Genomic DNA, 17,567 nt, shown 5'->3' on the forward strand with positions numbered 1-17,567 from the left:
GAATTATGATTTCTCAAAATCAAACAATTTGAAAATAATAATACAATAAAATGATGTGTACCCAGGAAAATGTTTACCTCTGATGTATTATTTGGTGTAGTGTTTATCACATTCATCAATGATATTTGATGAGTATTTGACTGTGTTTAACACATCAGTTTTAATGGATTGATTTAGTACTTTATTATTGTGTAAAGCAGTTTTGTCTTGAGAGGAAGTCAGACTGTAAGGTTCATCATAACAGCAGGACAGGAAGAAGCTCTTCACCTACAAACTAAACATAGATGAAACAAATGGCACCATGCAAGATGTTGTCCATCCAGCAGATCAAACCATGTTTCTGAAGAAAACCGACCGCAGAAGTTTCAGTTTGACTCGATAGATGAGCTGCTATAAAATCACACCTCTGTAAATCTTGCACTGCCAGGCAGACAGTTTGACCTTTTCAGTTGTTTTTCCATATACACTATAACTGATATGGATAATTCAATTGAAATCAGTAGATCCATTTTACCATAATTCAAGAGAGAAATTTATATTTCTACTGTTCTATTTTTATTAGTTTATTATTAATGTAGTTAGACAACCATACCTTTCAAACATAATCAATGTTAAATGATAAAGATGAAGATTATTTTCCATTTTTAGGAACAGTTAAAGTCTATGAGAAGTCTACAGGACAGAAGACCATGAAACAATATATAGCCCACATTCAGAGCACATGCATGCACGAGAGTCTCTGTTGTGGGAGGATTCACACCCGGTTGAGTGTTTTCAACAGAAAATCTTGTTAGACCAGACACTGAGTGGGTAAAGGAAATGTTTCCCATGCTTGTTTTGTTCTGCTTGTGCTGGTGTCGTCTGATTGGTAAGTTATAAATGCTTTTTTATGAGTAAAAAACTACTGATCAGATGATACTATTTTTTTGTCATATAAACTAATTAAATTGCTAAATCTTGGGAGAATAACTGAAATGTCTAATTCTATAATGAAAAAAACAACAACAAAAAAAAACACTGGAAGTGAATCCTCCATTGGGCAACTTTCATGTCTCAGGCAGTTTTTATTTGTTTGTTTTCATTTTTAAATATATTAATGAACCCTTTTGTTTCCAGACAAAAGGAAATCCTATACCCAGCTCTCTTAAAAATGAACAACCGCAAAAGTAATTAGTTAGTCAAAGCGCAGTTCATATTTAGTTTAAAATTGCAAATTTCAAGCTTTGCAAACCACCAGGAGCCTTAATCTGATGTGTAAACTTTGTTTTGAAGGTGTTTTTGTTGTTTTGACAGATGAAGTGCAGTCGTTATCAGTGATGGAGGGAGATTCCGTACTTTTACGCACTGATTTTACTGAAATACAAGATGACGACAACATACTGTGGAAATATGGAGCTGAAAACTCTCTAATAGCTAAAATAAACAGAGAAAATCGAATCTTCTCCACATATGATGATGTTCCTGATGGGAGATTCAGAGACAGACTGAAGCTGGACAATCAAACTGGATCTCTGACCATCACAAACATCACAACTGAACATGCTGGAGTTTATAAACTACAGATAATTGGAGCAAAATGGTCATCAAAAACATTCAATGTTTCTGTATATGGTGAGTATAGTCATAATTTGTCAAAATGTTCATATATTATTGTATTGTTAATAATTGATGAATTCATTAATAAAATAGAATAAATTAATTAATTAATTACAAGTTAAGATTAATCAACAGCATTTGTGGAATAAGGCTGATTAACCAAAAAAAAAAAAAAATTTTTGTTTACTTTCAAAAAAAATGTATAAAAAGAAGACATTAAGGTTACGGTGAGGCACTTATAATGAAAGTCAATGGGGTCCATTTTTAGAGGGTTTTTAAAGCATCAGAAAAGGTTAGTAAGTGATTTTTTTTGTGTGTGTTTGTTTCTAAAGTAAGTTAGCTGATATTGTCTTATGTCTTTTGGCTGTACTGTTGAAACAGTAATCTTAAGTTTACAGCTCGGCTCCGTTCACTGCCATTGTGAGTCTCACTGTATAACCCACATTTTTGCTGTTTTTTTTTTTTATACAATTTTATAAATTCATTTATTTTGTGGTAATCAGAATTATGCAACAATTGACCTATCGGTAAGTCCTGCTAACTCAGACAAACAAACAAACGGAGTGCAAAGACAGCCCTAGTGTAAAAACCTTGTTCCAAGATGTTTTTAATACATTTTGGACACAGAAGAACCATTCAAGTGGGACTTAAATATGCCATGAAGGGATATATAAAAAAATGTAAAATAAATATGGTAGTTACAATATTAATTTGGAAACGAGGGTTTACAGATCACAATGTATGCGGGAAAAGCCTCATGTTACGGTCGTCACGATCACAGATGACAACATACAGGATCATCACTGTTCATGTACCACATTTATTAGTTAGTTATTAGGCTTGTATATATCAGCATGGACTCACTAACTTTAATTGTAACTTAATGAGAGTATGGGAACCTGAAAATGAACGTTTTCATCTTCATTGGGATCAGGATTGAATCCTTAGGGAACCAGGTTACTGTCTGCACCCACATCGTTGGATTAATGCACCAGGCAGATATTTTGCTCTTTCTTGTTTGGGTTTATGAAATTGAATAAAATTAAATAAATTCCATTGCCCATCCTCTCAGATACCTGGAATCAGTGTTACAAGTACCCTAGGCACAGCATTTTACCATTTTTGTAGCATAAACACTATCAAACCGATGAGAGCATTGGATCTTCCCATGTTTCTCTATGGCACTGGAACCTAAAGTTGTCTGAGTTCTGGTCCCCGTGCAACTGATACTCAACTGCCATTGGCTCACCTGTGTTCGAGGAGAAGGGCTTACCGATAGCCCAATTGCTTTAGATTGAGCAATACTGAACTCTGGATATTCCTTTATTATTTACATACTGAAATGTGTAGTTATTTTATAATTTGAGATGTCATGAAATATATTTCTGTTAATTCTCTCATATTTTCCAGCTCGTCTGCCTGTTCCTGTCATCAGCAGAGACTCTTCACAGTGTTCATCATCATCATCATCATCATCATCATCATCAAATTGTTCACTGGTGTGTTCATCGGTGTTGAATGTGTGTGATGCGACTCTCTCCTGGTACGCAGGAATCAGTGTATTGTCCAGCATCAGTGTGTGTGATCTCAGCATCAGTCTCTCTCTACCTCTGGAGGTGGAATATCAGGATAAAAACACCTACAGCTGTGTGCTGAACAATCCCATCAGCAACCAGACCACACATCTGGACATCAACACACTCTGTCACACATGTGCAGGTACCACAGCACTGATGATATATGTGTGTGTTTACAGATTCACTCACAAAAATGACTCTTTCCTCTCCTCATCCTCCAGTCTCAGTGTCTCTGATAGTGTTGATCTCTGCTGGATCTCTGTTGATTGTTGTAATAGTCGTGATGTGCTGCATCTGCAAGAAATGTAGAAAAACAGGTAAGAAATTCAGTTATTACCTAGAAATATTGACTGATCAAATGCATTTGATTAATTATATCTGATTTGAATCAGATATACAGATTTCTATACAAGATTGCAAGCTCTGTTGTTTCAACATGTCTGTATAATTGTTAATGTAGTTCAGACCCGGCAGGAAGACAGAACTGCTTCAGCTTTGTGTAAACCAACAACACAAAAACTGGTAAGATCCTTCATGACTGTATTACAAGAAGTTGTTGCAGTCAGTTAGTTTGATTGATGTTCTGTGTGCAGCATCAGACGGTCAGTGAACAGACGTTGGCGGTCAGCCTTGATCATTATTACCTTCAGTTTGGAGGAGAGGCTCTAAAAAGATGCTTTTTTAAAAGCTTTTTAAACATGTTTTTATGCTATTTTTTGTTGTGCATGTACTGTTTGCACCTCAGTGTAAATTCTAACATACGGTAGGACATATTTTCATTCTGCAGACCTTAAAAAAGTAGGTATACAGTTAATCAAAATTTGTTAGCACAGAAAAGTATTGATTTTTTTAAGTAACAGTAATATATTATTATACTTTAATGAGATAGCAGTTGTCTCTTTTATTTAGAAGGCAGGAATTATTCCACCATATGGCGGGTTACATGTCGCCCACTCTTACTTGAACTTGAATTTGATATACTCCTCCTAGGGAATTCATCTTATTGTCACCAAAATGTGGACACACTTCCTGCTGCCAGTTTGTGGCCCTATGACTTTGACTCACAATAGTCACATCCATATGATCGGCCACTTACAACGAACACATAGCTGAAGTTTCATCAAAATCAGTCAATCTATGGAAAAGTTATAACACTCTTCCTTTTTCCATTTTCTCGCCATGAATTCATTTCAACCTCACGGCCAAGCCGTTCGAGATATCAAAAATCCGTGCACTAAACTAATCCTCAATTAATTGACTTCATGGTTGTGAGGGATAGACATACGTCTCTTTAGTGGGTTGTTCAGTTGTTTAATGTGTTTTTTAATTGTTCTGCTTACAAAACACCGCAAAAACATCTTTCCAAGACATTTCAGTAGACAAAAAACTCCATGATGTGGGAAATTATAAGTGATCTAGGAGCTTTATACAGGTTTTTACAGTGTATGCTTCTGGAAACACTGTTATCTATCCCTTGCAACCTCACTTTCATTCCTGTCATGGTGCTGCTCTGAATAAGGTCTATGGGCGCACAAATAGGCGCAAATGCATTTGCTATTTAAACAACTTGGCGCAGGACATGAAAATGATAACTGCGTCGGGCTGAAACTAGCAAAAAACACTTGCGTCGCGCCTGGCGCCAGATATATGTTTGGGCCTATATTGTTCTCATTGAGCCGGACAACTATTTTGGTTTGAATGTGGATTTTTTTTTTTTAAATCAGGCTCTGAATTTTCATCTCTTTTCCTCCTTGGAGATTCAAACAATTCACAACACACTATCTGAACATGGTGGCAAGATATTGAAGATATTAAATTGTGAACGGATATTGGATATCTTAAACAGGTTTGAGTAATTCCAAAAAGGGAAACAGGAAAATTCTTAAATCTTAACATAATCCTCTTTACATTCACCCAGTTTAAATGCATGTTTCCTGTCTTGCACAGTCTCCATAAAGCCTCCGTGGTGGCGGTGGCACTGGGGCTTGGGCCTGTCATCGCTGCATGCAGCTATATTAGTTTATAGTTAAAGAGTAGTAAGTGATTTCTGAGAAACGCTGCTGAAAGTGTATCAGACCAAGCAGCACAACACACTTGTAGCTAATCAACAGGATGGGGGAGGAGAGAGAATGAGCCAATCAACAGCAGGGGGCATGTCCATTCATGATGGGGGAGGAGAGAGAATTAGCCAATCAGCAAGGGGCGTTGTTTGTTTGGAGCTGGTGCTGCTGGTGACTAACAACAAACTATTGCTTATGTATTGGCTACTCTTGTGTACTGTATGTTATTTTTTTGTTCTTCCTTGTCGTACGTTCACCATCTAAGCTGCATTTTTCACGAAGGACTTTGCTTCACTCCATCAGCTATGATAATCAGTAGGGTTGTATTGGTACACAGAAGTCACTGTTTGGTACTTACCTCAGTTTTGCCGTTACAATTCGATACGAGATCGGTACATTTACATGAGTTTTTGGTTGGTGCAGACTGTCACTTTTATTTCTGCCCTTTTTCTTGTTGTGGCAGTTAGCAAACAGCATTGCATTACCGCACCGGCCCCCTTTTGGATTAGAGTGTGGATCGCCTTTGACTGATTGTATTCGTCGTCTGACTGCATGCACTGAACAATGTTCATACTGCGAATATTCGGGACTAGTACATGTACTGTTACACCCCTAATAAGGGCACATTTGCTCTTTAGAATTGTGTGTTCGTTCATTTGGGGGCGGAGCAATGAAGGGAGGGTGTTTGTTTGGATTGATTTCAAATATCAAAAGTGGTTCTCTGAAATCTCGTACTGCATTTTTAATAGTTAGATTCCCAGTCCTGGAAAAATAATTTTACAGAATTTACAGAATAATACTAAGGTCTTGTTGTGAAGGTTGGTCTGCATTTAATATTCACTCTGATTATTTAAAAAAAATCCAGATCCACAGGTTCCTGATTGAATTTGTGTTTCCTTTCAGAAATCCAAGACGGGTGCTGTGTATGAAAATGTCCCCAAAAAACGATGATTACTGTATCTACTGAAATTAATGTTCATGAGGGACAATACCTTACACCTTTTGGTGTTGTTCACATTCATTCTCTGCCAGGATGTTCTATTTTTAGTTCATCACATGCAAATGTATCTATATTTCATTATTAAGCTAATTTACTGCTTGTTTTTTTTTTTTTTTTGTTAGCATGCTCTGCTGAAATCTTTGTCAAATGTATAGGAGTGTCAAATGAGCACATCATTGCTCTCTAGTGACCAAAGCAGAAAATCACATCTTTATAAAAATAGCACTTCCTTTTTCTGATCAAATAAGTAGCATAAACACACATATATAGAGAAATATATAATGTAATATTCTTATACTTTTCAAATATTTACGTTACAAATGTTTCATATTCTTAAGCTAGTTAACAAAAGCACAAGCACACTTGCATCATTGTACTAAGGTATTTAAGAGACTCCACTGTGCTGAGGTGAGGAATAAACAGCCATTATGTTTTTAAATATAGTCCTAATGGTGTTTGGCCAATCATCAACTGAACCACAGGCTCTACTCTTCAGCACAAATGACCCCGAAAACTCAGACATACCAGAAACCCTTTTAGATTCCAAAATAATAGAACATTAAAGACTAACAGATCTCCCCCAGTCGCTGTATTTAATATTGAGCAAAACACATGAAAAAACACTTAATTTTCACATTTGCTCTCCTTTAACAGTCAGATGCAAAGCATGCTGAGAACTAGAAACTGTTGTAACTCATTCCTTTGAATGTGTGTGTGTGTATGTGTGAACAAACATACATTCACAATTATATGGGAACATGCATGTGTAATATATGTACACAATAAAGGATAAAACTTTGTGAATATTACATGTAATGCTATTTTTGTCTTCATTTATACATATTTTATAAGTGTTAATATATAGCTATACATGGTCATTGCATTTATTGCAGTATATTGAAAAATATAAGTTATTCCCATATATTTTTGTTCCGTAAGGGGATTCTGTAAATTTTTACATATTCTTTTATGAGTAGCCTATATTGTGAATTCAGACATACTTCTCGTGTCACATACTGATTTTCATCTACTGTATAGTAGGGAAGTATGCGATTTCGGATGCAGCCTTGGTGTGTGTTAACTTATGACAACCAAGACCTGAGGCCACCGGCACAGTTTCGGCACAGTGCCACCTAGTGGTCAGGAGATAAGAAAAACCTTTCTCTTTCCAAAAAAAAAAAAAAACAGTATTTCAAATCAGAATATAGGGGCTCATCGATTGAAACACATTAGGTTAAATACTTCAAGTGGATTACCAACGGGTATGTTTATGGTTAGGGGTTGGTTAGGACAATATATCAATTACATTTTTACATTATTTACAACTAAATAATTACTGAAAGTAATAATAAAAATACAGAATTGAATAGTAATTGATATAAAATAGTATAAATTACTAATACACACACACACATTTGATTATTTTATTTGGAATAACAAATACTGATTAAAACAACACAGCATCCAAATATTCACAAAGAGCTTTTCATGTTTAATCTCACAATACAGACAATGCAAATAGTCACAACCACATAAATAAATAGGCTATGGATAGAGGTGACATCGCCTTCTCCACACATGCAGACTGCCTATGATTGCTGACACAGAGCAATATCTAGCTATTTGCTTAGAGGTCTTTTTACTCAGTCCAGCAATCTGCAAACCTCTGACGCATAATCTATGGACATGGCCTAAGCTACCAAAAATAAGAATGAGTAGTTTGGTCCTGTAGCCACACACTGCTAGAGTGTTTGTTAATGACTGATACTTTAACATTTTCTCAGAAAAACACAAGTCCATGTAAGCATCAAAACAACAATCCACACACACACACACACACACACACACACACACACACACACACACACACACACACACACACACACACACACACACACACACACACACACACACACACACACACACACATAAAATAGTTTCTTAGAAACGCTGTCCTGGAATGGCAGGAATACCCTACTCAACCGGGTTAGCAATGCAGTGTGAATCAATATGATTCAGACATCTCAGGAATCATAGAGCATAAGACACTCAAATATAAAATGTCAGAGTGCCTTTGATTTACAAGGGTTTATTATTGGGTCATTATCTAGAGATCTATTGGTAGAGTTGTTATTCTTCCAAAAGTGAGGTCTTGTTTGGACCCAAGATGGCGCTCTGCAGTGCAACGAACAAGTTTTTTAATGAAACGGCAATGGATCCAGGTTTGTGTGCTTAAATGGGTTTTATTTTTATGTTTGTCCCGGATAATTTCAAATATAAGATGTGGAAATACATTTTCTTCTATAAAGACTTATACTACACTGTAATATATATATATATATATATATATATATATATAAAATGGAAATTTACATTTGTACTTCATAATAAACACCATTAAATAAATGATCACCAAAATGTGCTGAATTACTATTACTATTAATCAGAAAAGGGCAGGATTCATTTACACCAGGGTGGGGAACCTGTTCACAGGAATGCAATATATTTCTCACATCAAAACATTAATTAAACGTATTTGTATTTAAAATAATGGCTGAATATGTTTATTTGTAAATGTTTGATGCAATCTGCTGGACATGAGGATGCTGATACTCACAGTTGGATTTCCAAGTGCAGTCGATGAGATTTGAACAGAGCTGAATAAAGCTGAAATCTGCTACGCTTCTGTCTAATTTCAACCCCTGAATCAGTGAGTCTCAAACTGTGCATGTTTGATCATTTAACCGTTTAAAGGTCATGTGGTTTACATCAAGTGGATGTTTGATGTCATTTCCTCTCACTGCTCTGAACAGTTGCTGCTGTTCTTGTGCATTGTGAAGTCATTCAGATGGTGAAGTTTTCTAAGGTTCATTCCACTCATGAATGATTTAAGCTCTTACAGTTTTTCTAAAGTTAATATGATAAGTAATCTATGCATAAAGGATGTAATTTGTCTTTTTGAAAGCCCAAACAAATCTTTAGAATCTACTGTTAACTTCCTTATCCTTGTGGCAAAATTTTACTTTCACAAGCAAAGGTTTCTTAAGAAAATTCCTACTTTTGTTGATTTCCTTTGTGAGGTGAAATATTTAATCAAATCACTAAGAACAATTGATAATAGAAAATGTACGTCTTTTCTGAAAAAATATGATGAGATCCTCCATGTACCATGATTTACTTCTTTGTGTTTTTTTTTTTTGTTTTTTTTTGGTGTTCTAAATTGTGCAAAATTGACTTAAACTGTTTAATATATGCATTTTTGGGAAATGTTCTATTTTTCTAAGAAATGTATGTTTGCAATATTGTAAAACATTTCTTGAATAAAAAAAAAAAAAAAAAAAAAAAAGGTTCATTCCACTCATAACACTCAATTTATTTTACTCTACAGACAAAGTAATGTTCAGCTAAGTACAGATTGGTCACATTTATTCTCTGCCAGGTTTTTTTTTTTTTTTCTGTGCTTACTTTTGCTCTTCATATCACAACTTTTGATTACGCTTATAAGTTCTGTGATGTCTGTGATTCAAAAATATCACAGGATCCAGAAACTCAGCTAAAATACTCTATTTGTTTAGCTTAAAATACTCTATTTGTTTAGCTTAACGTGCCATGGAAATGAGGCCCTTCACACACAAACTTTTCGCAACGTGTTTTCTCACACACAAGATGTTTGTCCAGCAAACAGATCAAACCACGTTTCTGAAGAGACCTGACCACAGCAGGTTTCAGTCTGACTCACAAGCTGAACTACAGTGTGTAATGTGTGATGCAGAAATTTTTAACCTTGCACTTAGTTTTTTTCCATTCACAACAATGGAATAAACTGAATAGGCCTATATATACAACCATTTTTAAATCACTAAAGTTACGTTATATTTTTATTGACATTTTTAATACAGTCAGACAACTATAGCTTTCAAAAAAGTGAATGTTATATATATATATATAACATGCTAGGTGGTTACTAATTTACAATTAATTACATGACAACAATTGTAGTTAGTAACATAATCCATTACACTACACATAAGGTAATTTAGTCTTACTTGATTACTTTTAATTACTTCTGACCTAACTCATTTGTCCAATTTCTTTGAACAAGATAATCTTGAATCATATTGATAAAAAAAATACAAAGAGAAAGAAAATATATGCCATTCTTTATTAGTTTGTAAGTACAATTAAAAGCTATTAAGTTATTCAATAATAAAAATGTAACTAATTTTACAACAAAAGCAATCAAAATAAAAGAATCATTAAAAAAATATTTTATTTGTTTACCTGCTTGTCATGTGACCATTAACTGACATCAGAGAACCGTGAATGTTATTTTATTATTTATTGTTATTATTATTATTAATATTATTGACATAATTGTATTATTAACTTATTAACTTACACTTCAAGTATATTAGGTCAAAGAGGTTCAGCTGACAAAAGTTGGGGATCCCTGCATTGCATGTCATTATGACATGAATTGTGTTTGAAAGACAAAGCTTTCCAAAGACAGCAATACTTGGTTAAATGACACACTGATTGATCATTCAAATAATAATTAATGTGTTTGACATCTGATTAGATATTAGATATGTGTTGCAATGTTGAGAAGACTTGTTAAAAGTGAAATTATTTCTGTGAATCCAGTGATCAGATCCTTTGGGTCTCAGTTTTCAGTGATAGTCACAGGATTGGCTGGTCTGTGAGAGCAATTCCACAAACCTGGAAGACCTTCTGAACGTATAAAGCAGTATAGGCTTTTAAAGAATGGAAAATTTAAAAGAAAAAAAATATTATAGGGATTCAATGAGTTATGAATAATTTACTGCCATTGTGAGAATGACATGTCATTATATAATCACATTTTATTTATTTTTTATTATGGGTTACTATATATATATATATATATATATATATATATATATATATATATATATATATATATATATATATATATATATATATATATATATATATTCATAACACGTTCAGAGCATGTGCACTAAGAGCGTCAAACTCTGTCACGGGAGGACTCACACACTAGACAACAGGGTGGGAGTTTTCAGCAAACTGAACCATTAAAAAAAAAAATGCTTCACAAGTTTGTTTTGTTGTGTTTGTGCTGCTGGAGTCTGATGGGTAAGTTCTAAAATTATTTTTTACGGTGTAATTTTTTTCTATTTCCGAGCAACAAAGTATTCTGCAGCCCTTATTACAATATTTTCTGCTCTCATATGTACTAGATGAATCAAAATCATTCGATTTACTTTGAATACCGGCTTCTGTTGTCATTGGAATTTTAAATTGAAATTTCCATGCCTTCTTTTGTGACCGGAAATTTCTCTTGCTCAAAAATACAAAACCTTCATTGAATTCAGTTCAATTCACATTTATTTATATTGCCCTTTTCGCCATACTTATAGTTTCAAAGCAGCTTTACAGAAAAATGCGTGATCAAAATAATACACTATAGAAAATTTGGCAGTGGTGCATGTTGGACATCCAACATGTAGAGAGAGAAAAGCAAATAATTAGCGTAGCTGCTGTTTATAACATTAAGAAAGGATAATCATGTGTATTTGATCTGATATAACTGTATAGGGTTATGAATGCTTGGCTAAAGAGATGCGCCTTTAATCTATTTAAACTGGGAGAGTGAGTCTGAGCCTCAAACATTATCAGCAAGGCTATTCCAGAGTTTAGGAGCCAAATCGTGAGCTTAGAATTATAAGGTTCTATCTCCGTTTAGGGTAGTTCTGAGATATTGAGCATCAAAGTTTTTACATCCCAGCTGGCAAAACTGTTATGTAGTATAATCTACTATTATAGCTCAACAAGACCATCACCCTACAGGTACTTTGAGGATAGAATATCAAAATCCTGGCACATTTGGAAATGGGATTTTTTAAGATGGCCCAAATGGAGATAGAACCTTATAATTCTGAGAGCTCTGATTCTGTTTGGAATTATAAGGTTCTATCTCCATTTTTACAAATAAAACCCCACATTTCAAAGAATAAATGTATATAACCATTGATTTTAATCAATTTATATATTTATAATACAAGCACACAGCTTGTAGTATATAATATAATATATAATAGTATAGTATACATCAAAGCCAAGCAAGTTTGCAAGAAATTTTTTATTTTTATTTTCAAAGAACATGGACATGGAAAAATTACAGCTAAACAAAAAATGTTTTCTTCACATACTACACCCCACTCCTCTGTACTGTAAAAACATTTAGGAAGCATCTTACATACATTAAAAACGGTTCATTTAGTAGATTAAAACATACAAAATATTGTGTAACATCATGAAAATTATGTTTTCATCCCTTTCCACCCCACCCCCTCTGTGCTCTGAAACATTTTAAAAAATGAAAGATGGATTATTTAGAAAGAAAGAAAGAAAGAAAGATGGATTAGTTAGAAAGAAAGAAAGAAAGAAAGAAAGAAAGAAAGAAAGAAAGAAAGAAAGAAAGAAAGGATTAGTTAGAAATAAAGATAGATTAGTTAGAAAGAAAGATAGATTAGTTAGAAAGAAAGAAAGAAAGAAAGAAAGAAAGAAAGAAAGAAAGAAAGAAAGAAAGAAAGAAAGAAAGAAAGAAAGAAAGAAAGAAAGAAAGAAAGAAAGAAAGAAAGAAAGAAAGGAAGGAAGAAAGAAAGATGGATTAGGTAGAAAGAAAGAAAGAAAGAAAGAAAGAAAGAAAGAAAGAAAGAAAGAAAGAAAGAAAGAAAGAAAGATGGATAAGTTAGAAAGAAAGAAAGAAAGAAAGAAAGAAAGAAAGAAAGAAAGAAAGAAAGAAAGAAAGAAAGAAAGATGGATTAGTTAGAAAGAAAGAAAGATGGATTAGTTAGAAAGAAAGAAAGAAAGAAAGAAAGAAAGAAAGAAAGAAAGAAAGAAAGAAAGAAAGAAAGAAAGAAAGAAAGAAAGAAAGAAAGAAAGAAAGATGGATTAGTTAGAAAGAAAGATAGATTAGTTAGAAAGAAAGAAAGATAGATTAGAAAGAAAGAAAGATGGATTAGTTAGAAAGAAAGATAGATTAGTTAGAAAGAAAGAAAGAAAGAAAGATAGATTAGAAAGAAAGAAAGATGGATTAGTTAGAAAGAAAGAAAGAAAGAAAGAAAGATAGATTAGTTAGAAAGAAAGAAAGAAAGAAAGAAATAAAGACAGATAGATTAGAAAGAAAGATGGATTAGTTAGAAAGAAAGAAAGAAAGAAAGATAGATAGATAGATTAGAAAGAAAGAAAGATGGATTAGTTAGAAAGAAAGAAAGAAAGAAAGAAAGAAAGAAAGAAAGAAAGAAAGAAAGAAAGAAAGAAAGATGGATTAGTTAGAAAGAAAGATATATTAGAAAGAAAGAAAGATAGATTAGTTAGAAAGATAGAAAGATGGATTAGTAAGAAAGAAAGAAAGAAAGAAAGAAAGAAAGAAAGAAAGAAAGAAAGAAAGAAAGATGGATTAGTTAGAAAGAAAGAAAGATGGATTAGTTAGAAAGAAAAAAAGAAAGAAAGAAAGATGGATTAGTTAGAAAGAAAGAAAGAAAGATGGATTAGCTAGAAAGAAAGATATATTAGAAAGAAAGAAAGAAAGAAAGAAAGAAAGAAAGATGGATTAGTTAGAAAGATAGAAAGATGGATTAGTAAGAAAGAAAGAAAGAAATAAAGAAATAAAGATGGATTAGTTAGAAAGAAAGATAGATTAGTTAGAAAGAAAGAAGGATTAGTTAGAAAGAAAGAAAGAAAGAAAGAAAGAAAGAAAGAAAGAAAGAAAGAAAGAAAGAAAGAAAGAAAGAAAGAAAGAAAGAAAGAAATATAGATTAGTAGAAAGAAAAATAGATTAGTTCTAGAAATAAAGATAAGAAAGAAAGAAAGAAAGAAAGAAAGAAAGAAAGAAAGAAAGAAAGAAAGAAGGAAAGAAAGAAAGAAAGAAAGAGATTAGTAAAAAAGAAAGAAAGATTGATTAGTTATTAAGGATAGATATATAGATAAAGTTTGAAGACAGATAGAAACAGTTTGAAGATAGATAGATAGATAGATAGATAGATAGATAGATAGATAGATAGATAGATAGATAGATAGATAGATAGATAGATAGATAGATAGATAGATAGATAGATAGATAGATAGATAGAAAGATATAAAGAAAGAACGATTGATTCGTTATAAAAAAAGATAGAAAGATGGAAATGCCATCTTTCGCCGGCTTCAAATGTCCAGGCTAATGTCCAGCCCTTAGCTCTGTGTCCAGGCTACAGAGCTAAGAGGTGGGTTTTGATTGGTCCGTCCGTGTTCATTCAGGGTTTTGATTGGATATTGAATCTACTGGAGATAGAACCTTATAATCCCAACTCGGTTTATGTTTTGTGAGATGGAACCTTTTTATTTTATTAATAACTACTAACAAATTTTTTTTTTTACAAAAATAACACCACACAGGCATTAATAAACACCTAATGGATCAGATTATGTCAAAAACTCAATTTCGACCAAAAGTGGAGATAGAACCTTATAATTCTAAGCTCACGAAATGTGAAAACGCTCTCCCTACTTTAGTGGATTTAAAGATATTATTGGTACTATCAGAAGCCCAGAGTTTTGTGATCTTAAAGAGCGTTATGGATTGTAAGCCGATAGAAGATCAGTTAAATACACAGGAGCTAAACTGTTTAGGGACTTATGGGTCAGTAACAAAAACTTTGTAATTGATACAGAACTTAATAGGTAACCAGTGTAGAGATAATAAAATTGGTGTTATGATCGTATTTTCTTGAGCTAGTAGCAGCTAATTTTGGACTAATTGTATCTTCTTTTTTTTATCGATGATGCAGGACAACCAGCTAGTAACGCATTACAGTAATCTAGTCTAGAGGTCATGAATGCATGAACTAACTTCTCTTCATCAGAAACAGAGAGCATGTTCTGGAGCTTAGACATTTTTCTGAGGTGGAAGACGGCTGTGTTTGTAACATATGATGATTTGAAGACAAGTTGCTGTCTAATATAACACCCAGGTCTTTAACTGTAGAGGTTATAGGACATCCTTCCAAATGCCAATTGTATTCTAGTAGGTTCTGTGTAAATTTTTTTGGTTGAATAAATAATTCCTCAGTCTTATCTGAATTTAATTAAGAAAAGTACAGGTCATCCAATATTTTTAACACACTCTGTCAGAGATTTCATCTGGACATGATGAAATATATAACTGATAATCATCTGTTTAAGAGTGGAAACTATTCAATGTTTTCTTATTACCAAGAGGCATCATGTATTTTGAGAATAGCAGAGGGCCTAACACAGATCCTTGTGGCACTCCATAATTCACTGATGAATACTTGGATTATTCTCCATTTAAATAAACAAAATGGTAACGGTCTAATAGATACGAACTAAACAACCTGAATGCCTGTACCTGAATACCAGTGTAATTTTGTAATAGTTCTAAGAGTATTTATGATCTATAGTCTCGGCCCTGGCTGTTTTTAAAGCCTTTTTATAACGGGAAGTGCTGTCTTTCCACTCGATTCTAAAAACCTCTAGAAGAGTTTGTTTCCATTTGCGCTCTAGATTATGAGTTTTTCCTCTTGATAGCGTGAGTAATACTGTTGTACCATGGTACAGTACTTTTCTCTCTGACCTTTTTCAATCGGATGGGTGCAACAGTTTCTAATGTACTAGAGAAAATGGTGCAAATGCTTGTCATTTCCTCTTGTTCATTTGTGTGTTTGGGGACACTGAGAAGCTGAGACAGATCAGGTAGGCTACAGTGAATCTGTCTGTAGTGTTTGGGAGAATTGTTCTTGTTGATAACACTGCGCTATATGGAAGATTTAAGCAGTCCGCACATTACAAGGTAGTGAACAGTGACACCATCACTTTGCGGTAGAATATATATAGGTAGGATTGGTTCCTTGCAATATAATTAAATCTAATGATTAAAGCGATGAGTGGGTCCAGTGACGTTTTGTTTTACCCCACATGAGTTTAGTAAGTCTGTAAACGCAACCCTAACAAATCATTTGTATTATCTACGACATGAATGTTAAAATCTCCGACAATCAGCTTTATCAACGTTTAACCACTTTCAAATCCCAGGCATCTTTTTATAAGTTTAAAATATATTAAAGATCAAATTATTGGTTCATATCTGTTTTTTTGTTTTGTTTTGTTTTTCATAAATCTCACCTTTCACTTTGCTTTTGTGTCTTTGCTGCTGTTCTGGATGTTCTTCAGTTCATATTTAAACAATTAAATCTGATTTCAGGCTTTGTAAACCATCAGGAGCTTTAATCTGTTCCTGTTCATGTTCTCCAGGTGTGTTTCGGGCCGAAACAAGTGAAGTGCATTCAGTGTCAGTGATGGAGGGAGATTCTGTCCTTCTACACACTAACGTTACCGAAATACAACAAACCGACGTCATAGAGTTGAAATTTGGAGCCAACAACTCTTTGATAGCTAAAATTCGAAGAAAGGAACTAACCTTTGTAATTGATGATCCTGATGGGAGATTCAGAGACAGACTGAAGCTGGACGATCAAACTGGATCTCTGACCATCACAAACACCACAACTGAACATACTGGAGTTTATCAACTGGATATAAATAGAGCAAAACTGACATCAATAAGATTCAATGTTTCTGTCCATGGTGAGTAGAGAGCATTTGTCCAATTGTTCACAAAAAAACAAACAAAAAAAACCACACACTACCATCACACTAAACATTCAACACACTGAACCAATATGTTGATTAGATTTATTCAAATTTTTGTTTACTTTCTCATGTTTTCCAGCTCGTCTGCCTGTTCCTGTCATCAGTAGAAACTGTTCTTCATCATCATCAAATTGTTCATTGGTGTGTTCATCAGTGTTGAATGTGTGTGATGCGACTCTCTCCTGGTATGCAGGAATCAGTGTATTGTCCAGCATCAGTGTGTGTGATCTCAGCATCAGTCTCTCTCTACCTCTGGAGGTGGAATATCAGGATAAAAACACCTACAGCTGTGTGCTGAACAATCCCATCAGCAACCAGACCACACATCTGGACATCAACACACTCTGTCACACATGTGCAGGTACCACAGCACTGATGATATATGTGTGTATTTACTGACCTGATCTCTGTCTTCTGTTGGAGATCAGACTGGCACATTCACTTCTATCTTTATCATTGCAGAACCAAACCCACACTCTCCTTCACAACAAGACTCACCTCTAATAGTGCTGATCTCTGCTGGATCTCTGATGATTGTTGCTATAGTTGTTGGGATCTTCTGGATCTGCAGGAAATGTAAAAACATATGGAGTATGGCATTAATTCATTTTAGTTAAT

The 17,567-nt window shown here is 33.9% G+C and overlaps 1 protein-coding gene across 1 annotated transcript; it reads left to right on the plus strand.

The window, feature by feature from the left end:
• The first annotated feature begins 422 nt into the window (after positions 1-422).
• LOC308701687 (uncharacterized protein) lies at positions 423-7,043 on the plus strand. The gene is made up of 6 exons (XM_081384088.1): positions 423-868; positions 1,294-1,611; positions 3,007-3,315; positions 3,395-3,490; positions 3,634-3,695; positions 6,137-7,043. The coding sequence occupies exons 1-6, from the start codon at positions 820-822 to the stop codon at positions 6,182-6,184; spliced, it is 882 nt and encodes a 293-aa protein (XP_081240214.1). The 5' UTR covers positions 423-819; the 3' UTR covers positions 6,185-7,043.
• The last annotated feature ends 10,524 nt before the right edge of the window (positions 7,044-17,567 follow it).

Source organism: Scardinius erythrophthalmus (genome assembly GCF_964197995.2).
Source record: "Scardinius erythrophthalmus genome assembly, chromosome: 14".
Lineage (NCBI taxonomy): Eukaryota > Metazoa > Chordata > Actinopteri > Cypriniformes > Leuciscidae > Scardinius > Scardinius erythrophthalmus.

Excerpts from the sequence above, each read along its gene's own strand:
- LOC308701687 (XM_081384088.1), top strand. The coding sequence starts at position 820 with ATGTTTCCCATGCTTGTTTTGTTCTGCTTGTGCTGGTGTCGTCTGATT. Across the intron at positions 1,612-3,006 it reads ATTCAATGTTTCTGTATATG|CTCGTCTGCCTGTTCCTGTC; the intron begins GTGAGTATAGTC and ends CATATTTTCCAG. Across the intron at positions 3,491-3,633 it reads CAAGAAATGTAGAAAAACAG|TTCAGACCCGGCAGGAAGAC; the intron begins GTAAGAAATTCA and ends TTGTTAATGTAG.